This window comes from Sarcophilus harrisii, chromosome 2, assembly GCF_902635505.1.
Source record: "Sarcophilus harrisii chromosome 2, mSarHar1.11, whole genome shotgun sequence".
Lineage (NCBI taxonomy): Eukaryota > Metazoa > Chordata > Mammalia > Dasyuromorphia > Dasyuridae > Sarcophilus > Sarcophilus harrisii.
This window is the reverse complement of record NC_045427.1, coordinates 443,570,319-443,594,400: the sequence shown is the minus strand read 5'-3', so window position 1 is coordinate 443,594,400 and position 24,082 is coordinate 443,570,319. Positions and strand designations below refer to the sequence as shown.

At 36.7% G+C, this 24,082-nt stretch overlaps 1 protein-coding gene across 1 annotated transcript in view; it reads left to right on the top strand.

The window, feature by feature from the left end:
- The first annotated feature begins 1,181 nt into the window (after window positions 1-1,181).
- Window positions 1,182-24,082, top strand: part of MEGF9 (multiple EGF like domains 9) — a 110,056-nt gene continuing 87,155 nt past the window's right edge. Inside the window, exon 1 of the mRNA XM_023507383.2 lies at window positions 1,182-1,937. Coding sequence (XP_023363151.1) covers window positions 1,394-1,937 — 544 coding nt within the window. The 5' untranslated portion in view covers window positions 1,182-1,393. The remainder of the gene's footprint in view (window positions 1,938-24,082) is intronic.

The window sequence follows — 24,082 nt, the reverse complement described above, 5'->3', positions numbered from 1 at the left end:
ACTTCCTGGGAGCCTTAGAAATCATCTAGATTAACTTTCTTATTTTACAGATGAGGAAATTGAGGTCCATAAAATTACTTGGGCAAGATCTTACAGATACCAAGCAGCAGAGACTGAAATCAAGTTCTCTGACTCCAAATTTTTCTACAGTGAGTTCTTAGAACTTGACTCTTCCTGCAAAAGCTGGAGATTTTGCAAGGTACTGTAGAACACACGAAAGAGCACTAGACTTGAGAGTTAGGACACCTGGGTTCAAATTCAGTTCTGATTCTAGTGATGTGACCTTGGAGAAGCCATTACACCTCCTTAAATATCTCCGTTTCCTCGTCTGCTAAATACTGGTGATAACCATACTTTTATTCTCATGAACATTGTTGTGAGAAAAATACTGTAAAAATAGCCTGAACAGTTGTGTTATTGTGAGGCGCTAATTTCCTGCGATCATGTAATAACAGCTTCGAGTTTAATGAAATTAGACAGCTCTTTGGGCTCCTACTCATCCAGAGCTGGGACATCCTTTGCCTCTTCTGGGGAGGCTTCTGCATGTCCTGCCTTTTAGCGTATTCTCTGGATCCCGGAGCTGCCCGAGCGTTCGGGGAGACTGCGGGACCCAAAGACCGCCCTTTGAGAGGCAAACAGCAGCCGGGGCTGCTGGCCCCGCGCTCCTCACCCCCCACCCCATTGTTCGGCGTGTGAAGAGCGAAAGGGGGTGTGTGTCCGCAAGGGGAGAGGAAAGCACTTGACAATCCCTACCCTAGGCCGGGCTGGCTAGAGAAGAGGAACTGCTCGCGCGCGGGGTTGGGAAACAGCGAACTTGGGGGTGCCTTCTTTGTCTGCAGCCCGGACGCCCGGCAGGAAGGGAGGGAGCTCGCGCCCCGCCAGCGCGTTCGCTCTCTCAACGAACAATGCAGCCGCATCCACCGCTGGCCGGGGATGCTGGAGCTCGAGCCCGAGCTCGCGCCTCCCAACCCCCCCGCCCCGCCCCCCCCGCCGCTCCCCTTCCTCTTCTTGCTCCCGGCCTCCTTTGATTGGTAGTCAGGGCACAAAGAGGTCGGGAAGCGGAGCCGTCACGTGGGCCAGAGCGGCCCAGGATTGGTCTGGAGGGTCCGTCGATGCCGGAGAGGGGGCGGAGCCGTCCGTTACGTCGCCCTCCTCCCAGGTCCGCCCGCCCGCCGGCCCGGCCGGCCGCCTGTCAGAGGGAGGCGGAGGGCGGGAGGCAGGGATGGTGCGGCTGCGGGCGGCGGCGTCTCCGTCTCTGTCTCCTTTGCCATTCCGGTCCCTGGTCTGGAGTCGTCTCGGCCGGTGTCGGAGCCGGACGTCGCGCTTGCCTCCCGCGCCGGTGACCGCCTGCCTGAATGAATGACCGGTCGGGGCCGCCGCTGCCGCGCGCGCCATGAGGAGCCTGCCCAGCCTGGGGGGCATCGCCCTGCTCTGCTGCTGCGTGGCCGCCGCCGCCACCTCGGCCCCCGCCTCAGCCTTCGCCGCCCCCGCTGCCTCTGCCGCCGGGACTGTCCCAACCCCCGCGAGGGGGCCGGACCGCGCCCCCTCGTCTCCCCCCGCCGGAGCCGCCGACGCCGGCGGTGACGGGGAACGGGGCCGGGGTGGTGCGAAGCAGGTGGAGGAGCCGGCCAGTCACGCCCCCATCGCAGCCTCCGCGGCCACCAGCCCCGCCGCACAAGAGACCCCTGAGCCCGAGCCGGAGCCCACTCCCCGTAGCACCGAGGCCGCCCCCACGGGCCCGGGCAGCCCCCTGACCACAGCTCCCCACGTCTTGACCCCGACCCCGACCCCAACTTTGATTTTGACTACGACGACCCAGACTGTGGCTGCGACCCAGACCGCGACCCTGACCTTGACTCCTTCAGTGCTTTGGAGCAGCCCCTCGCCCACCCCACCTGCGTCCCAGCCTGGCCAGCTCGCCAGCCCCACGCCCAGAGGTGAGTAGCCGCCCCGCCCCACCCTCTTCTCTCCCCCCCCCTCTGGGGAGAGCTGGCTCTTTCCCCTCCCCAACTAAGGCAGGTGTCACCCCGCTTTTACACGCGCGCTGCTGCCCTCCCCGAAGCTGGTTTAGAGCGGCTTCTGGCCTTCCACCCCGAGATTATCTGGGTCCTGTCCTCAATCCTTCTAATGGGCTCAGGGAAAGCCGAGAGAAGAGGAGGTGTCTTAATCTTCCCCATGTTTTCTCGTCTCAAAAAGAAAGAGGTCGGGTGGAAGGACTAGAAGTAACATCTCCCCGACCTTTCTTGTATCTCTTTTTGGCCTTTGTATCAATGGTCTTGATTTTTTAAGGGTTATTTATTATCGCTTATCCCAAAAGCTTTTAAGGTGGTAATGATTTGGAAACCCAAGGGAACTTGGGTTTCTCCTGGCCCAGCGAATAGTTTCAGCCTTTCTGGGCCACTTACCTTAGTGAGGATGTGAAAGATGCAGGGCATTTATTCCCACCAGTAGTTCTTACGCTTTTGTCTCAGAAACGGGGCAAACTTTTGGTTCATGAATTTTGCTTTAGTTATCACTGTCTCTTTTGCAGAAAAGGAAAAAAAATTTACAAAAAACCCCTTTGCTCTATTGGTGAAAAGTTGTGTATCCAGGACCTCTAAAGCTCTTAGTTTAGTTTTCTTATTCTGCTTTTTGTTTATCTAAACTTTGGGTCTGCATGTGACTGGTGGAGAAAACAGTGAGAGAATCTTGTTTACAAACAGTGGTAGAGACTACTCGTAGAATAAAAACCATAAGGGGTCCAAGTTGTCCAATGACCTGGGTAGATCTTGTGAGATCTGTGAGCTGATTATAGGGGAAATTACAGCACACTATCTAGGTTGAAGACACTAAAAAAAATAGGTTAAAAATCTTTTATGTTCTTTCTTTCCCTCCCTCCTTGCCTTTCCAAGGCACAGGTTTATCTAATTTGGTCTTTTCCTGAGTAGAAATATAAATAGGAATCAACATTTTTCTAAAAACACGGGTGTTTAGATTTTACTTTTGATAATAGTAGCTTATGTTTTTTAGTTCTGCATTTTTAAAGTGCTTTACATATATCATAAATGATATTTTCTCAATCCATGTTGTAAACTAAACTTTTTTATGACAGTCCAAGAAAATATTATAGAAATCCTATTATTTAAAACATTTTAAGATCATAGAATCAGAGTTAGACTTGGAAGAGATGTCATAAGTCAGTCTAACCCCCTTATGTTACAGACAAGAAACTGAGGCACAGGAAACTTTAAGTGATTTGTCAGAGATCTTGCAACTAATAAATTTCAGAAATACAATCTAGATCCAAGTTCTCTGGTGTCTGGGGTCCAAAGGTAGAAGTGAACCCAAACACGTGAATTATAACTTTAAAGTTATTATCCAAAATGACTTTAAATAAGACTTTTCTGAATCCCTTAACTGCTAGTGCAGTTGTAGAATTATTTAAACTTTTTTTTCTCATAAATTGCCCTGTTAGAATTTTTACTTGTGGGATAGGCATATGTCAGATCAAAGTCTTGCCTTGTATTTTGGGGATATTAATCTAAATCAGATTATACATTTTAATTCACCCTTGAAATTTTTTCTTTTCTGGTTTGTTGTATTCCAAGAGGAAGAATGATAAAACTAGCTTAGATTAGTTTATGTAGTTTTTTTCCCTCCAGCATTCTTATAGTTGGATGACATTTTTTTTGTGTAAATGGGCAAACTTTGCTTCTGGATATGTATGGATATGTTTTTCATCTGAAAAACCTGATAGATTTGACATACTTTTAGTAGTACTCAATTCTCAGGTTTTTGGAACGCATCTTGCAACTAACTATAAAGTACTATATAAATAAAAGATATTAACTATTATTTGAAAGCAAAACTAAACATTCAAGTGTCAGAAAAACTGGTTCTATGTCTGGGTTCTGCCACTTACTCTATGATCTTGGATGAATCAATTTTTCTTCTCTGTATTTCTGTTTCCTCAATTATAAAAGAGGATACCCATAGGGCCTTAAGGTTTGCCAAACATTTCACTTATGCAATCTCTTAATCCTTGCTACTACCCTGTGAATTGGGTGATTTTGTCTAGTGTCACATAGCTAGTAAATGTTCTGAGATAGGATTTGAACCCTGGTCTTCCTGACAGGAAGTTCAGTATTTTATCCTTTGTGGTACCTAAAAGCTCCTTTGAAGTTTATTATTGTAGAATTTAAAGGTTTACCCCAATCATTTAGTCCAACAACCCCATTTAAAGATGAAGAATATGAGGCCCAGAGAGATGAAGTGACTTGCCCAAAAATACATAGGTAAATAATATTCAATTTACTAAATAATTTCAATTTACTAATTTATTTTGTAAATTTCAACTTCCTAAAATTGTAAAAACTTTTTACACTGTAAATTGTAAAGCTAGTGTGTGAACCCATGTCCTCTCGATTTAATTCTCTTTCTTTTACCCTTGTGAAAATACTTTCTAATCTAAATCACCCATAATCAATCTCCAAAAGCCCTGCAGTGACAATGCTTTACAAACTATGCATTTCTGTCTACTTCATGCTGATATAATGTACATGTACCTAAGTCTCACTGCTGAAAACACTTGAGTCAGGTTAACAGATTTAGTTCCAACTAGAAAGTAAAGTAGTCAGGTACTGACTTTTCCTAAGGAGAGAATGCCAGATAGCATAACTCTCGACTGCCTTTGTTTAAAGAGAAATCTTCGATTCAAGTTAAGGAAGCTTGTTTGGCTTGCAATGTTTGTTTCCCTGGCTTTGGAAAAATAGCTAAGACTGATATTTATTCCTCTTAGGGCTCAGTGCCATTGGTGATATTCTTACAAAACTGTTTTTAGGTTTTGAAGCTGCACTTATGATTCAATGAGAGATTCTTTCCTTTAAGCCTATAGCTAAGAGCTCCTCAGTTAGGACCTCCTTCTATTTCCTGGGACACTACTCTGCAAACTGAAACTAATTGCTCATCCAGTAGACACCATTCTCTTCCTACCAGAGCAAAAACATCAGACTAGTTTGTATATTTGAGAAGGGAAAGTTGAAGGCTTTGATGATAGAAGACAATAATCACTAGGATACCTTTCAGGTCAGAGTGAGAAGATACTGATGAAATTATGAATGCTTGAATTCTATGAACATGGAAGATCTTTTTATAAGACAAATCTGAGGGCAAGTCAGAACAGGTTATTGTGGCCTCTTAGGGCAATGCTACTGTGGAGATTAGAACAATGTGAATTTAGGTGGTATAGGAGTGAAGGTTAGAAAGTAGTAAGCTATCACAGTCTCTGAGTATTAAAGTTTTTAGATTATTTGCAGGCCATCATGTAGCCAGAGTCACTAAAATTATTTATCTGTGACTTGTTACAAGAAAGAAATCAGTGTCTAAGCTGGGGTTAAAATTCCAGGATTTGGAAACCTAAATACTGTCACATGAGCATGGTGTGGCAGAAATACTCAGATAATGAAAGAAAAGGTCTAAAAATGCAAGCCCTTTTTATCTGTGCTGGAAATGTTAGTTTTGTCCTAAAATTCCCCACTGAATTTTGAGGCTGAATTTTAGAAGAGGGCGTTAATAACTGAAAAATATGCTAAGACCCTAGAACAAGGAGATAATGAGCATTCTATGTTCTAAGGTACCTGCCAGCTCTCAAGTAAACATATTGTCATAGGAAAAAGGGAAGGAAATTTGTATTGAAAACTAGTGACTTTTAGAGAGCTTAATCTTTGAAATCTCTTAGTTAGTTTTTCAGCTTTAGATCTATGAAATAATTGTCCTTACCAATTCTTTTCTGTTTTGGGATATTTTGTAGACCATAATGCCAAAAAAAAAAATCCTATGTATAAATATTTTTTATTTTCCTTTCAAGAGATTCTGTTATGGTCCTTGATGAATGAAAACATCATTTACAGTCATCTTACTCTGGGTCTGGTTCATTTTCCTTCCACAGTTATCTTCCGTGTGCTATCACTGGCACAGGTGCACACAAATCTTGAAATACTTCAATCTCCTGAACAGTTGTCAAAGTAGTATAACTACCTTAAAAAGTTACTGTCTGAAATTTGATGAATCATGTTTCCAAAAGATTTTGTGGGTAACCCACATCTACTATAATATATAGTAAGAATATGACTAGGCCTTTAGTGTGTTGATTTTCCTTAAGATTAATAGAAAAAAAGTGCTCATTATTTTAATCTGAGCATCTGGCACCAGATATTAGCTCAATCTTCTGGCACCCAATAAAAAAGGAAAGACAAATATTGCTTTGTCTATTTTACTGATTAGTAATATATGTTACAGAACTTATTATTAGTAAATTTTGTATTGATGAGTTTGAAGAGAGAGAAAATTAAAATAAAAGTTCAAGATCTTACCTTAAAGACAGGAATATCAGTTGAAGTGGTTTCAAAAAAAAAACCCAAAAACCATTATACATACTTTTATTCAAGTGCATATCATCCTCTCTGGGCCTCAGTTTCTTCTTTATCCAAAGGAAGGATTGGACTAGTTTCATTTCAACAATTCAGTACACAATAATGTGCACAATTCTATGCTAGGAGCTGAGGATGAAGAGAAAAAAGACAAAATGATCCTTGCCATCATGGAGTACTTAATAATCCTTGTCTCTTTAACATCTCTTCTGACATTTTCCTGTGTGCTGACATTCTCTTAAGTTTCCTTACAGCTTTAGCATTTTTTCTGTCTATTTCATTGCTATTGACTTTTTGTTTAGCTATGGGAAGGAAAAATCTTTATTAGACAATTCTGAGATATTACATAGGTTCCTCTGCTGTAGTGGCTTGATCTTTTTCAACCATAGCTTTTGACTTTTCTTTTTCTTACTTGAGCTAGTTAACTACCTCTTCTGCTGTGATCATTTTAGACAAAGGTTGTTTTTTTTAAAATAGAGAGGATAAAGATTATAAGCTTTAGGATTGCATGCATGTAATCTATTAGAATCAGTGAAAAAAAGTTTCCCAAATGAACCAATTTTCTTATCACTATGAATATGGTATGGAATTCATATTGCATATGGCTAATTTATATCAGAAGAATAACAGTAATCCTTTCAATACCAGGAAGCCACAAGCCAGACTGATATAAGAAATGAAATTTTTCCAAATTTCTTATGCTTCTGTGTATATCTTGTTTTCTTCCTTTCTCGCTCATTTTAAAATCTTATTTGTTCCCTTTCTTCCCATATCTTTTGTCTTGTTCTATAAATTTCCCCCATGCTCTTTATGGAAGCAGATAATCTTTTTGCATAGCAATTTATTATTTCCTATATCTCATTCTTTCAAGAAGATTTTCCTAGAATAATATCCTAATTGGAGATATTCTAATAAAGGGATCTGTGTTGTCATTTGGCCTTGAATATGTTCAATCTGTGAGTAATCAACATTTTTTTTTAGTAACTACCCCTTATTAAACTATGACGCCATAAATGACAGCTTGATGTAGTGGAAAGAGACCTGAACTAGGCATCCAGAATATCGGAGTTCTAGTCCTAACTCTGCCACTTCCTAGCTATATGACCTTAGGCACATTAAATATTTCTAAGTTTTGGCTTCCACTTTTGTTGGTGGTTGAACTGCAAGTTCCTGAGGTCTTTAGTTCTATTATTTTCTCCTCTAATGCTATGTTATCTTTCCTTTCTAAACCTGTTTCTTCTGATTTACTCTGTCTTCCATGTTTATAATCCTCTCCCTTACTTTTCATATGCAATCAATATTAAGACCTGTCAAGTTTGAGGTATCTCTTGAATCTCCATCCTTACTCTGTTTTTACTCTAACCACTCTGCTGTAGACTAGAAGCCATGTGGATCACTGCAACTGTCCACTCATTTTCTCTATCCCCTATTTTAACTTCAGACTTTTAACTCCTCTTCCATTTTTCCTTTCTCACCTTCCCCGTCATCCTGCATGTTGCCAGAAAATTTTTTCTTAAGCATGGAGTTAGTTATGTTTCTCTTTTACTCAAAGGTTTTCAATAGCTCATGACTGCCTCAAAAGTAAAGTTAAAACTCCTAATTCTGAGCTTTATTCATGCTGTTTCCTATGCCTAAAATGTCTTTTTTCCTTCCTTAATGAATTCTTAAGTCTAACACACAACATCTTCTCCAGGAAATCTTCCCTGAATGCCCAGTGAGTAATGATCTTCTTCTTCAAGACTCACATATTTTGTTTTACATATCTCTAATGTATTTATTATGTCTGTTGTCTTGCTGGGGGAGACTGAAGCTAGTGAATTGATTGAATTAAAGAATTCTGAGCTATAATGGAGCTAAAGGTGAATTAGTATCTGAAAAGGCTAGTGTCAATATGATAAATAAACCCCCAAGAAGCAATAGGCCTTCAGGCTACATAAGAAGATGAACTGATTGTAAAAGCACTTCATTACACTTCCAATATGGGCAAGATAGAGACACAGTCTCAACCAAACAATTATTTATTGGGTAATATTTTATGGCTGTATTTATATCTTTCCTCCCTCTTGAAATGTAAGTTCCATGAGGACAAGAACCATATTTATCTAAACTTTGTTTCACCCTCCAGTGCCAAGTTTTGGTCTAAAGTCTTATTAAGTATTTGTAGAGTGAATTATAAGATCTTAGAGCTAGAAGAGACATGAGAAATTTAACATATCTGAGTACAAATCTCCTCAATAGTCACCTAATTTCTTCTTTAAAACTCCAGTAATTGGGAAATCACTATCTCCCTTATAGCGCTGACATTCTGATTTTTTTCCCCTCCAACTTCTACCGAGTATGTTTCAGGGGAAGAATAATGAAAGTCCTTTCCTAATAGAAACAGAAACAAATCTGACTAAGTATTCATTACTAAAGATAAGCAGCATTTCTCTTCTATGTGTATCAGAGGTTATTCTTATTATTAAGTGGATATGAAATTACTTATGAAAAATGTTTAAAAGGAAAAAAGTACTCTATCATTTAAATTTTTTAAAAAATTCCTATGTAAAAATAAGCTAAACATTTTGAAAATTACCTTACCTGGACACCCAGGTAATATTATTTGAATTACCTTACTGGATTCCATATGGCATCCTGCTTGATGTGCTTTTAAAAGACAAACGGGAATGGTTTATGGTATGGTAATGTTAATGCCTAAGACACAGATAGCTTCATGCAAAATCTTATTTCTTGGAAATGAAATATATTACTTTTCTATTTCAGGAATCTTTTTGTTCTTAACTTGTCATTTTATTTTATTTTTTGCTGAGGCAATTGAAGTTAAGTGATTTTCCCAGGGTCACATAGCAAGGAAGTGTCAAGTATCTGGGGTCAGATTTGAACTCAGGTCCTCATCACTTCAGGGCTGATGCTCTATCCACTGCACCAGTTAGCTGCCCTCATTTTACTTGTATTGTAGTATTCAGTTCAGTTCAGTTTAGTAACATTGTGGGATATTTTTATCCTATTTTTGTCCTGTTCTTATGCCCTGTTCCCTACACTCAACTTGACCCTTTTGTCCTCCCAATCATGCTTTGATATTTTATTGGCCCCTAAAACAATGAACTTTTCCCCAGGCGTAAGAGATAGATGTGGGTATTTTTTCTTTAAAATTTTATTATCTTTTAAAAATGCCATTATTATTGGAAATTAAAGGGATGCCTCATCAGTTGGGTAAGGATTGAATAAGTTGTGGCATAGGAATATAAAGGAATACTATTGTTCTATGAGAAATGATGAGTAGATACATTTCAGAAAAACCTGGAAAGACCATGAATTGATGCTGAGTGAAGTGAGAAGAACCAGAAGAATGTTGTATGTAATAACAGAAACATTTTTTTTTTAATTGTAATTTTTAATTGACAGAACATATGCCTGGGTAATTTTTTACAACATTATCCCTTGCACTCACTTCTGTTCCGACTTTTCCCTTCTTTCCCTCCACCCCCTCCCCGAGATGGCAAGCAGTCTTATACATGTTAAATATACATGTTAAATAAATACATGTTATAGTATATCCTAGATATAATATATGTGTGTAGAACTGAACAGTTCTCTTGTTGAACAGGAAGAATTGGATTCAGAAGGTAAAAATAAGCCAGGAAGAAAAACAAAAATGCAAACAGTTTACATTCATTTCCCAGTGTTCTTTCTTTGGGTGTAGCTGCTTCTGTCCATTCTTGATCAATTGAAACTGAGTTAGATCTTCTCTTTGTCGAAGAAATCCACTTCCATCAGAATACATCCTCATACAGTATCATTGTTGAAGTATATAATGATCTCCTGGTTCTGCTCATTTCACTTGGCATCAGTTCATGTAAGTCTCTCCAAGCCTCTCTGTATTCATCCTGCTGGTCATTTCTTATAGAACAATAATATTCCATAACATTCATATACCACAATTTACCCAGCCATTCTCCAATTGATGGTCATCCATTCATTTTTCAGTTTCTAGTCACTACAAACAGGGCCACCACAAACATTTTGGCACATACAGGATCCTTTCCCTTCATTAGTATTTCTTTGGGATATAAGCCCAGTAATAGCACCAGCAACATTGTTTGATGATCAACTATGATTGATATAGGTCTTCTCAGCAATGCAATGTGATAAGAGACATTTGCAAAAGATTCATGTGGGAAAATGCTATCCACATTCAGAGAAATAATTGGTACTATCTTAAATGCAGATCAGAGCATAGTATTTTTACTTTTTGGGAGGAGTTGTTTTTTTTTTTTCTGTTTTCTCTTATACCAGTACTAATATGTTAATGTTTTTCATGATTGCACATATATAACTTATATTAAATTGCTTACTTAGAAAAGAGGGAGGAAAAAAAATTTGGAACTCAAACTCAAAATTGTATTTAAAATAATACAAAAAATTTATATATAATTGGGAAAAAATTAAAAAACTTTAAAAGAAAAAATAATCAAAACAACTCTCAGTTTAACAAAGCAATAGACTAAAACAAATAAGTCATTCGGTAAGAATATGGACTTCTTGAAAGAAACAAATATTTTAATAAATAGATGCTTCCTTTAAAAAAAAAAATCCCACCTTTATTATTTGTCCCAATCCTCTATGGAACTCTTCCTTGAAAAAAAGAAAAATAGGTAAGAAAATAGGAACCATGATTATATCTGACTTTCTCTGTATATGTATATATATTTATATGTCTATGTATGTATATATGTACGTGAAACACTTTATGTTGTATCTATTTTGTTATCTAGATGTAATATGGAATGTTATAAATGTATATCTTATACATAATATTTATGTTTTATATATTTACATATTACATAGAACATATTATACCTGTAGTCTCCCACTTTTCTCTGGAAAAGAGAGAAGTGTGTTACATTATTCTTTAGGAGCAAGATTGGATATTACCTTTATTCTGAGTTCAGCTTCCTTTTAGTGTTTTTACTCACATTTTTATAGGTGTGGATATTGTATTCCAGTTCTGCTTTATTTGTTATGCATAAATTCCATGGGTCTTATATTTTTCTAGAGTTGTCATATTGGTCATTTATTCTTATGAATGTTGTATAACATTCATATACCAACATTTGTTCAGCCATTCCTTTAGCTTTAGATACTCACTTTCTTTACAGTTTTTTGATACTTTATCCAACTCTGACATCTATGAGGAATATCGAGTGTTAGGATCACTGAGTTAAAAGGTATGAATAATTTCATCACTCTTCTTGCATAGTTCTGAATAATTTTTCAGAATGTCTGGATTTACAGTTTTACCAAAAGAGAATTAATATGGTTGCCTTCCTATTGACTATTTTCATTGATTCCACTATTGACTGGTTTACATTTTTAAATGCCTTTCAATTTGACAGATGTAATGTGAAGCCTTTAAATTGTTTTAATTTCATTTTTCTTATTGGTGATTTAGAATTTTTTTATATGACTATTGATTACCTATCTATATAGTAATAGCTCGTAGCTATATATTTATGTATGTATGTGTTATCTCTATTCCTTATGTGATTATGACTTCCTACCTAACTCATCAAACTAAAAGTATTGTCATCTAAATTATTTCTTTAAAAAATTAATATGATATTTTTACATTTAGTTTATCTGTCTGGAGATTATTGAAGTATCTGCTAAGATTATATCTTTATAAGTGGTGGGAAACTGGCATCATCCCTTGTCCATCTTTGGTGAATCTCATTCAACCCCAACCCTGCTGTAAAATTCCTTTGGTACTTTTTCCTGTCTTAATGGCAAGGTAGGTTTTCTATTGAAAAAATAGTCAGAGACCATTGGTCTATATACCTTTATATAGTTGTCTCTCATCCCCTCTCCTTCAATGGGTTGATTTCTTATCTTCCCTAGTCTAAGAGTACAGGACTATCAGTATCTCATTGACTATCTAGTCTTATAAGGAAATGTGAGTTCGGACTATAGAAGTCTTCTTTCCTTCCCCTCTATTCCACCTCTCATCAGTGTTTAAATTGTGAAATGGAACAGAAGTACTACCTATAAGTACAATATGCAAGTCATCCCTAGACTGGCTTATGACCCTAATAGATAAGTAACTTTAAAATGAGTTTCTGAAGGAAGGAAATCTTAGAAGATATTGGTTTCATTTTGCCATAGATTGCTGAAGTAATTGAGTGAATTTTGTAGTAAACAGTAATTAGAATTTTACATTATTATGTATGCTGTTATAACCACCACTTTTTTGAATGTGCATATGAATTGTCACATTATATATAATTATTTAATAATTTAGAAAAATATTACATATTTACTATGTACAAGTTGGAAGGCCGAAATTATGATGGTTACAGAGTCAGTCTTGGAATCAGAAAGATCTGTATTCAAGTCCTGCTTCTCACACTCTACCGGTATTGAAAAACACCGATCAAGTCATTTAATTTCTTAGTGCCCCAGGCACTCTGAGATTGTAACTTGTAGAGAGAGAAATTGCAGATCTACATTGGCAGATATAATTTTCTCTCTGGATGTCTGTCCGCCAAACTTGCTTTTATTAAGCATCTATTGGTGCTAAATGCTAGAAGCATAAAGAAATGCAAAAAGAAGGGTACTCACCCTCAAGGAGCTTACATTCTAATAGACAAAGTTACAGAAAAAAGAGGGCCAAAAAGCTAGAGTGGGTGGAGAAAGGCATGTGACATGGAGGCATGATGGAGAAGGCCAGAGGAATGCAGTCTGATGAGAAATAAAGAGATGGCTGGCCTGGGCACCTTCTTTCTTTGGCAGTTCTGGGAGAAGGATTCCAATTAGAGGAAGGGCAAAAGCAGGGGGGCACTTACTGAATTCCAGCACTGTTGTGATCTTTCAAAATAAAGAGGTTTCTAAGTCATGATGGAGAAAGGGAGAAAAGTACAGCCTAGTGAGAAATGAAGTTCTCTGCACCAGTGAAATCAAAAGTCTCGTTTAAAATATAATTTATAGGCCATCCTGCTGGTGAAGATGAGTCAAGTCAGTACTAGTTGAGATTTGTTGCTTATCTTCCCTAGCAGGCTTCTGTGAGTTCTTATCCAATCAAATATTTTGTTGTTGATAAAAAGAGAACTGCTTGTGCGTTTCTTGTATGTATTCGAGCTTTGGTTTCCTAAGTAAGTACCTTTGGGTGTAAAAACTTAATCTGACAGTGTACTAATTTCCTAGTAAAATCTAGAATAATCTCTATACTTTCCTTTATTTTCAGTCATAAGAATGATTATGCACCCAAGGCTTTGAGAGTAGAGCTCTTTGGAGTCTGGCCTACTCAGATGAAAAGACATTTTTGTTATTGTATAATCTATCATAATAAAGTTACAGAACTTGGCTCTGTTTAAAAAAAAAAACAGCAATCATAGCTATAACCTTTCATAGAATAAAATATCTAGTTTTAATAAGAGGTCTGTAGTTGTTAGGAAACCTCAATCCTTGCCCTGGCTTTACTTTTTCCTAGGTGATCTTTGTATTGTTCTGGTTAGTTTTCTGGAGGTCCTCCGAATGGGCCTTGGTTTCAGCAGAATAATCACCAAAGAATAGTCAGGAATAAAGTCCAAAGTCTTTATTATCTCCTTCACAGTCTGACTCCTTCACCTGGGGCTGGGATAGCTTTCTGGAGGACCTTCAGACTGGCTTTGGCCTCAGTGGAGAAGTGAAAGAAGACAGGCCAGTCACCAGGAGAGTCTTTGTCTTCCAGTCTTTGAGTCCTTCTCTGGGTTTGACTCTGGCCTCTTAAATACTCTATTACAATTAAATCCATTCATCATACTGAATATAAGCCAATCATTACATCACTAGGAAATCATTATTTATTGTAAGATTAAACCAATCATACTGAACTAGAGAACTCACATGCTAAACTAGATAACCATTGTCTTATCAATTCCACTGAATTAACACCTTGTTGTAAGAATTATTGTCTCAAGTATATTTTTCCAGAGTTCTGGCCAATTTCAGACCTTGGCAAACCACTTGACTACCTTGGGCCTCAATTTTCTTATATGTACTATGGAAAGAGCACTACATTGGGAGTTGGAGAACTTGAGTTCAACTCCTGGGCCTATTGCTTACTACCTGAATTATCTTTAGTAAATCACAACTGTTGGAATCCTTACAAAGTGTTAAATTATTAGAATTGATAGAGACAATAATTTTCTAATTTAGCATGGTTCAGTATGATTGATCAGATCCTACAAGCAGATGTTATGGGCCAGAACTTGAAACAAAGTACTAAGTGAAATTGAGGAGACAATGTTTAAATCTAGTTTAGAATTGATTTAATCCTACAACAAATAATGGTTTCCCAGTGATATAATGATTGGTGTGTACTCAGTGAACAGCATATAAGCAAGAAACTCTCAGGGCCAAGGAGCACTTTGGGAGATACAGAAGCCCACAAGCCCAATCTCGGAGGCGGAGTCAGATTCATTCCATCTTCCATCTTTGTGCTGGCTGGAGGCTGAAGAAAGCAGAGGCAAAGGACAAGCCGCAAGAGCTCTTGGAACCAAGCAGAGAGATAGGCCTCTAAGAAAGCTAACTGGGTCCAAGGAAAGAAAGACTTGGAAGGAGAAAATAAACGTTTGGATTTTATCAGCTGGCTGCATTTGAAATGATTATTACTCTGAACCAAAACTAAGGCTGCCTCTAGAAAACCTCCCTAAGAAACCTGCTCTCACAGAGAACCATCTTATATCATAGCAAAAGAAAAAGAACACCACACACAACCTCCCTGGGTTTCTAAGGACTCTATGATCTTATTGTCCTTCAATGGTTCAGGCTTCCTTATTAAATGTGAAAAAGGTGTTCAAGCAGAAGCTATCTGATGATCTGTCTAGGCTGCTATTAAAAAAGATGCCTAAATTGAGTCAGATATTGGCCCCAAATGACCTCTGAAATCTTTTTTTTTTACCTTGGAAAGATGGATAAACTCAAGAACCCCTAGAACAATGCTGCATCCACCAGCCTTGCTTCATAGCCATTGTTCAGGGGAGCAGACCTTGTAAACACACAACCTGGCAAATGCCTCTGCAGGTGCTACAACCCTCTCAGCAGCCATAGATAATGAAGATTCAGAAAAGAAAATTCTCACCATGATATTTTCATATAGTTCAACATAGGAAACTCTTAATTTATGATTACTAATGGAAATGACTCTGAGGAGGATACATTACTATCTGACTTGTAAAACCTTCTGTATCTTAGTATTCTTCTTTTCAGTAAATTTGTGCTGAGGTTGATCCAAGTCACTTGACCTTACTTAGGGCTTCCTTTCATATTTTTAAACTTTAAGAACCAACTATAATTTGTTGGTGATTCAGCAAAAATTTATTCTCCTCAAAGTTGTGTTTCATTCTCTATGAAAGGCAAATGTGTGTAAACTAATATGTTTTAATTGTCTAGGCCAAAGATGTCATATCCAAGATAAATGCCTATTTTTAAAAAAAATTGAATTAAAGTGACTAATAAGGAAGGGACAGCCAGGTGGCACAGTGGATAAAGCACCAGTTCTGGGGACAGGGAGAACCTGAGTTCAAATTTGGCCTCAGACTGCTGATACTGTGTTATCTTGGACAAGGCACTTAACCCTGATTGTCTTGAGAAAGAGACAAAGAGAAAGAAAGAAGATAAATTTTCTGTTTCACACAATTTTAATTGAAAAATTCTGTAGACTCTCAGAGCCTGACATGATCTTTAAATAGAGAATGTTAGAACATATAACTGGAAGGGACCTTTGAAATAATCTTGCCCAACTTCATTTTATAGAAGAGGAAATTGAGGTCCGAAGAGAAGAGGCATCATGGTTGCATAGTGGGTCATCAGAAGAGCTTAGGCATGAATGAATGTCTCCTAATTAGATTTGATGACTGATTAGACTCTTTCACCTTTATCATATCACCACTCCCATTTTTTAAAATTAATGAATACATTACAATTTGGTGAATATTTATTAAATACAAAACAACGTGCTAGGTTCTGAGGATGCAAAGGTAAGCAATGGCTTTGTTATTTTCCTTAAGGAGCTTAGTTTTCTGCTGAGGAAGAGGATGAAACATGTATATAGATAAGTATAAATATTAGGTGGCCCCCCAAAAAAATCTGAATAAAATACCCCATGAAAAATATAAAAGAACATTTTTGGTTCTAAAGCAAATAGGGATTAAGGATGACCTCTTGGGAGGTTCCTGACCTGAGCTTTGTAGAAAGATGAGGATTCTGAAAGAGAGTAATGAGGTGAAAGTAGTTTTCCGTTATAGATCATGACTTATGTTAATGTATGGAGGCAGAAGAGCACATGTCAAATTTGAGGGATTTGAGGGACCAGCATTGTGAAAAGTAAGGTTCTAAAGATAGATTGAAGCTTCATTATCGTAGGCCTTAAATGCCAGACTGAGAAGTTTGTATTTTTGAATGGGTTAGTGATGCAGTCAATTCTGTGCCTTAGATTATTTTAGCAGCTGTATAAAAGTTGAATTAGAAACAAAAATAAGTGAGTGGAGGCAACAGGTTAGAGGTGATTCAGAGCCTCAACTAGGGTAGTGGCAATTGAGTGGAAATAAGGGGATGAATATGAGATATGTTGTAGGTGTAGAATTATTTAGCTTTATGGACACTGAGGGAGGGAGAAGAATTAAAGATGATTCTGAGATGTCCAACTTGAGTGACCGGTTGGATGGTAGTGCCACGACAGAAATAAAATCATATAGTATCTAGTTTAGTAAAATATATTGTTATGCTTAAACTCAGTTGTGAAAATTGGAAATTTTGGCATCAGAAGCCATTTAAAAAAAATTATTGCTAATTGATATAATTGATATTCTCCCTTTCCCCCAACTTTGGTTTCATTCTGCTAGTTTGTTTTGCCATTTGTCCTACTAGATGAAGTCCAACCTCCTTACCTTGACATTTGAAACCCTCAGTAGTCTAATTCTACCTTACCTCTGCAACTTTATCTCATACTGGTCTACCTCATTTATTCCACTAACCACTCAAATTGAACTACTTTCTGGCCCTCATGTATACTTTGTACTTTCATTCTTTAACACCTTTGCTCATATAATTCCTGCTTGATTATGAATTGCTCTCCTAAACACTGAAAAGGATTTTTCATGCTCAAATGTTCTTTACTTCCTTTGACCTAAGTTTCCTCATTTGTAAAAGCAGATTGGATTATATGATTTCTGAGAGTCTCTTTAGTTCCAAATTTGTGATCCTTCATAAGGCCTTCCTTGATTTTTCTCCCTATCTATCCTTTCTCTGGTGCTGCTTAATATTTTCATTAGTGACTTGGATAGTTGTTCTTGCAGTTCTTATCAACCTTACAATTGACAGAAAGTTTGGAAATGACAAAATTAGGATAAAGAAAACAAGAAATTTGACAAGCTAGAAGAGTATACCATTTTGAGTAAGGTGAAATTTATAAAGAAAAACGTAAAGTGCTATTCTGTGTTTTTTCTAAAAATTATCTTTAAAATTGCAAGATAGAGGAAGCATGGTTAGATAGCAGACTTAGGATTTTGGTAGATGGCAAGCTTAGTTTAAGATTCTTGTTGTTTGTCCTTTATTCTTGAAGAGGACCATGAATGACTTCAGGGATGTGATGCTATGATATACAAGTGAATTGGATTTAAATTAGGGAAGGCTGTGCAAAGTCACCTGCTTCACTTTTCCCTCCAGTTCTATCAGGGTCAGTGCCAAAATATAGATTAAGATGACTGGAAATGGGCCTGTATTATGTATTACATTAATGTATTATGTTAAGTTTTAGAACTCACATTTCAGGCAGGATATTCACAAATTGGACCGTGTCCAGAGAATGATGAACAAAACTGTGAAAGGCCTTGAGGTCATCCCATATAAGAAACAGTTGAAGGAATTGGGGTTGTTTAGCTAAGAGAAGAGAAGACTGGGGATGGGGTGGGGTAAAATTGTCTTCAGGTATTTGAAGAGTTGTGATATGGAAAAGTTTGATTTGTTTTACTTGGCCCCAGAGGGCAAAACTATGTGAACTGTGGGTGGAAGTTTTGAAGAGGCAAGTTTAGGCTCGATTTAAGAATAACTTCCTAACAGTTAAATATATGTGAAAGTGAATAGGACTCTCTTAGTTTCTTCTGTGAGACTAGAGGTTTTTAAGGCTCACTGACTGCTTTTAGGGACTGTTACAAAGGAGATTCTTGATCAGATATGTTAATATAGTTGACTTTCTTAGGATCCTTTTAATTCTTAGATTCTGTGTCTTTTAGGTTGATTTTTGGGTATGTGTCATATTCTCAATAGTTTATGGTAACATCCATCAGAAAGCAAAGACTAGCTTGTTTATGTTTGTGTTCTTTTTAGTACTAGAGTAGCATTCTGCAGAGAGTAGGTATTATAATGTTTGTTTAATCGAATATAATCAAATGAAACTGTGTGTGTGTGTGTGTGTGTGTGTGTGTTTAAGATAATAGTTTCAGTTAAATTATGAGTGAAGAAAATTTACACATTTGGGAAATGGAGTGAGCCCTGCCTAGCCACAAGGGAAAGAATGTAAGTGGGGCTGTTTTCAACCTGATTGAAGAGTGTTAACAAATAACTCCATTTGGAACATTTTAGAACCTTTAGCTAACTGAAGTTGGAAACTGTCAGAATTTTCTTTTGTTTTAGTCATGCATGCTTTTTAGAAATCAACAAATCACCAGGGATCTTTTTGGATCTGTTTCCTTTTTATTTTATTTTTTTAATATCTGGTACTTTTTCTTGATTTGTATGAGGAAAATAATCATGGAATCTTAGCCCTAAAAGGGACCTTTGAACATATAATATTGGAACATAAACTCTTTAGAAATTGGGGCAGCTAGGTAGTGCAGTGGATAGAGCACCAGCCCTGAAGTCAGGAGGACCTGAGTTCAAATCTGGTCTCAGATACTTAAGGCTTCTTAGCTGTGTGAACTTGGGCAAGTCACTTAACCCCAACTGCCTCAGCAAAAAAAAAAAAAAAAAAAAAAAAAGAAAAGAAAAGAAAGAAAGAAAGAAATTATCTAGCTCAATCTTTACCTGAAACATGAAACTATCTTTTATAGCATCTCAGACATAGAAGTGTTATTGAAAGTTTTTTAGCCTCTGGACATTTTCTTCCTAATAACAGGAAACTCATTTGAGTCAGTTTAATTTTTAGACAGTTCTAATTATTAGGAAGTTTTTCTACATTGCTAGCAAATGCTCAAAATGTGAGCTCTGTAACTTTCATCTAGAAAGATGATCAATAAAATAACCAATCATGATGACAACTGATGAAACCTGCTTGCTATTACCTTTTGGTAGAGAGGTCGTGGACTGTAGTCATAGAATAAGATTTATATTTTCAGACATGACCAATATAATACAAAATTTTGTTTGACTTATGTGTTGGAAGGGAGGGCTCTTTTGGCGTGAAGATTTTGTCAAGGAGGGGAATAAAAATGTTGGGAAAAGAAAAAAAGACAAAAAAGTAAATAAGTGAAACACACAAAAAATATAAGGAATGAAGGATATTTAGAAGGGGTCACTGATAAGAGCTACCATGTTAAAGCTCACAGATAAAGAGATTTCACATGGTAGATTTGGTTTCATAGAAAATTCTACTTCTGTCCTTTTTAGTCCTCTTTCTGGCATTTCTACATGGAAATAACAATGTTGATGAATAAGTTCAAAATTTGAAAAAAAAAGCCAACTTTTTACTCAAGGGTGAGAGTTCTATAAATGTGAAAATATGATGATCAACTGGAAAGAAAGTAAGTAATTTCAAATTCTAGTTATTGTTGTGGATGCTTTTTAAAGATGGGATACTTCTATACTGTGATGCATAAGTAGAACTATGATAATTATTAATAAATTCCATTGGTGTAGATTAAAATCCCTTTAAGACTTCTTTGCTTTGATAGATTTATGATTAATAATCAGGCAGTGTGTTAAAACTTTACAGATACCATTGTCTCATTTGATCATTGTAACAACTCTGTGGAGTAGATGCTATTATGATTCCCAGTTAACAATTGAGGAAACTCAGGCAATTGGAGTTTACATGATTTGCCCAGTCACACAGATAAGTAAATTTGAACTCAGATCTTTGTGAGTTCTAGCACTCTATCCACTGTACCATCTAGCCTGTGATTGATAATCCTTTAATTGGTGTATTGCCTCTATAATGTTTCCTTTTATATATTACTTTTCTTTATTCTGTTTCATTCTATATACTTCTTGTTCTTTCTGTTTCATCCTATATGCTAAAGCTTCTTAAACTGTGGGTTGTGAACCCATATGGGGTCATGAAAGTGAACGTGGAGGGGTTGCAAAATTATGATTTATTATCAGTAAATTTTTACTTGTGTACCTATTTTTATATACCTGGGATTGTGTAAAAAATTTCTCAGGTCAAAAGGGATCATGAATAGAAAAAGTTTAAGAAAGCCTGCTATATAATTCTTTATTTTTTCTGTATCTTACTTCTTAGAAACATTCTTGTTATTTTAGTATTTTATGGTTAAAAGTATATCATCCAAACTATATTCATTCTGCCATGCTTTTGCTACATTACCCAACTATTTTCATTTCCTAGTCTATGTGTACAAATAACCTTAATCTGGAGCATGAAGGAGGGGGGGAGAGAGTCGAATTAGATTATCACTAAAGTGTTTTCTAACTTTTAAATTTTATTCTCCTAGGTCTTTCACATCATTTATTGTACATTATGAGAAAGAAATAGTTTAGTCTTAGATATGATTTTTGTAGCCAACAATATCTTTAAAATTGCATAACATAAATATGCAGAATATAACATCTTCCTGGCCCTTTTTCCCTTCACTTTTTAAAATTTTTGCTGTTTTTAAAAAAATATTTGAGTAGGCAGGATAAAATGAAGTTTTAAAGATTCTCAAAGTATCTCCTATATATGACTTTAAAAAAAGAGTTATTTCTGTGGTTTCAACTGTCTTTAGTGATATGAATATCAACAAAAAGAGACTAAAACTAGAAGTTGTAGACTCATTTAAAGAATGCCACAAAATAGAGTTAGTTAGATCAAACATAATCCTAGAGATTTTTTATCAAAGGATGTACAACCATTTGCCAGGATGTTCCAGGATGTTCCACGGATGTTCCAAAGAGGTGTCTCTTCAGATATAAGGACTAAATGATTTGTGAGGACTCCTTCAACTTTAAAATTTTGCATTTCTATAAGCCTTGTATAGAAATAAGAATTTGGAATTTTTGCTGTAGACTTGCTTAACATTTTATAAGTCACAATCTGACTCTGCTTTGGCTTACTCTTGTCTAAGACAGAGGTTAGCATATAACTTCACCTTCCTGTTATGCTGGGCCGGTTAATGAATACCTATAAAATGTTCTGAAAACACAAAGCCCACTAACTGTTGGGTGTTATTATACTGAACTGTTGATGTACTAACTGCAGAACTATCCTGTTTAACTGGTTTTGGTTTTTAAATTAGGTTGTTGCTTATAGTTTTCCAAAAATATAAGACAATGCGGTTCAGTTAACCAGTGTAATGGAATCAAAAGAGCTGAATTATATGTGATTTGGAATAAGTCTTATAACCTCTCAGTGACTACTAGTTTTTGTCTGTAAAAAGGGAGAAACTATTATTTACTTCTCAGCTTCTCAGAATGTTAAGTATAAATGAGATAGATAGCAGTAGAACAATGTAAAAAAAAATCCCTAAACACTAGACTAGGATTTAGGAGGCCAGGGTTTTAATTCTGGTATTGTCACGTTGGCCAACTTACTCGACTTCTGATACAGAGATCAACTTAGATAAATTTCTGCAAATATAAAGTGGGTGATCAAAGTCCCTTTGGATGTAATAAATTATATTGTCTCTTTTTACCTTCTATCTCCAGGGACTTGTATACAAGGAGGTGCTTAATAAATATTTGTGTGTGTGTGTGTGTGTGTGTGTGTGTGTGTGTGTATATATATATATATATATATATATATATATATATATATATATATATAATATATATATATAAAATTGAATTCTTACAGTCTATATTTCATGATCCCTTCTATCTCCACCATTCTATTTGCTAAAATTATTTGAGTACCTATCTTATACCAAGCACTCAAGGTTATAGTGAATCTACCCATGATTTATATTCTAATGCTCAGTATGAAGCAACTAAATTAAGTTACTTTGAATTTTTCCAAGCAAAGGCTCCAAGAATTTGTTTTCCTTTATTGTTACTTGCTACATTGTCTAATAATGTAATGTAACCAAATGTGAAAAAAAAAAAGCTAAATGAATACTCATTATCTCCTCAGTTGTCTTAATGTAACATACATTTTTTGGCAACAATAATTATTGTGTTTATTATTATTATACTTTATAGTTTACAAAACATTTAACTTGCATGATCTAATTTTACCTCTACAACTCTGTGAGTTAGGAACAACAGGCATTATTTTCTACAATTGATATTTGGGGCCATTGAGTCTCAGAGAGATTTAGAGACTTCCCTATGGTCACACAGTTAGCAAGAATCAGAGACTTTCACACTCAGATATTTCTGACTTCCAATTCAGAACAGTGTCCATTTCACTACCTGCCTCTCTTATAACTGTCATACAGCATATAGCAGGGTGGGAAAAACGGTGAACAAAATCCCCTAACAACAGAATTTTGTGAAGTAACCTCCCTGAATCATGACTCCCAAGAGTTTTCTGATTATGATGGAAAGTATCTGGGAATAATGGGCAAATTAATACCCAGACCTCTTTCTGGCTACTCTTTTCACCTCTCCAGCAAAATTTGGGTCTGTTCTATTCTATTCTGACTTCTTCCAACTCTTGACTCAAGTGTCTGGGTGGAAGAAGGCCACCTTGGGAGCCCCATTCCAGGAAAACTTCCATGAGCCCAATTTTTGGAGGATAGGGATTGGGAGTTTCCTCTGACCTGGCTTGGATTTATCCACATGAGAGCTAAATGGAGGCCATTCCCATCTCAGACCTTTAACTAGACTAGATGGCATGCAGCATTTTTTCTTTTAATGCTGTAATATAATTAAAATATTTGTTTACTCTGAAGAAAATTGTAGTGCTATTTTCCATAGGATTTTATTTCTTAAGAAAATGTATTCCTTTCATCCTACCTTTCCTCCTTTTGCGATATACAACAGTGTTTCCTTTCTATGCAATTTAATGGATACCTATTTCCTGATATCAGTGAATTATATCTATTTTTAAATGTCTTTCAACTTCAGGTAATAGTTTATCCATTTTACAGATGAGGAAATGGAGGCTTTAACTGGAAGGACTCAGAAATTATGACAGAACCCCCTATTTTTCAGTAGAAGGAACTAACTCCCAGATAAGTTGTGATTTATTCACAGTTGTGGAAGTTTCAGGATCCAAGCCCAAATTGGCTTCAAATCTAGACCTCTTTCAACTATCCTGTGCTACTTATAATAGGGTCAGCACTAACAGGGACAAAGTGTGTGCTAACTGTGATAAAAGTAGACCTCTGAAATATGCTCTGAGCTCTTGAATTATCTAGTATGTGACATTGCAAAATAACCTTACAAAATAATAGAATCCCAAAGTTGGAAGAAATTGTCTAGCTGAATTGTAGCTAAATAGGAATCTTCCTTACTATCTTTTTGACAAGTGCTTATCAAGC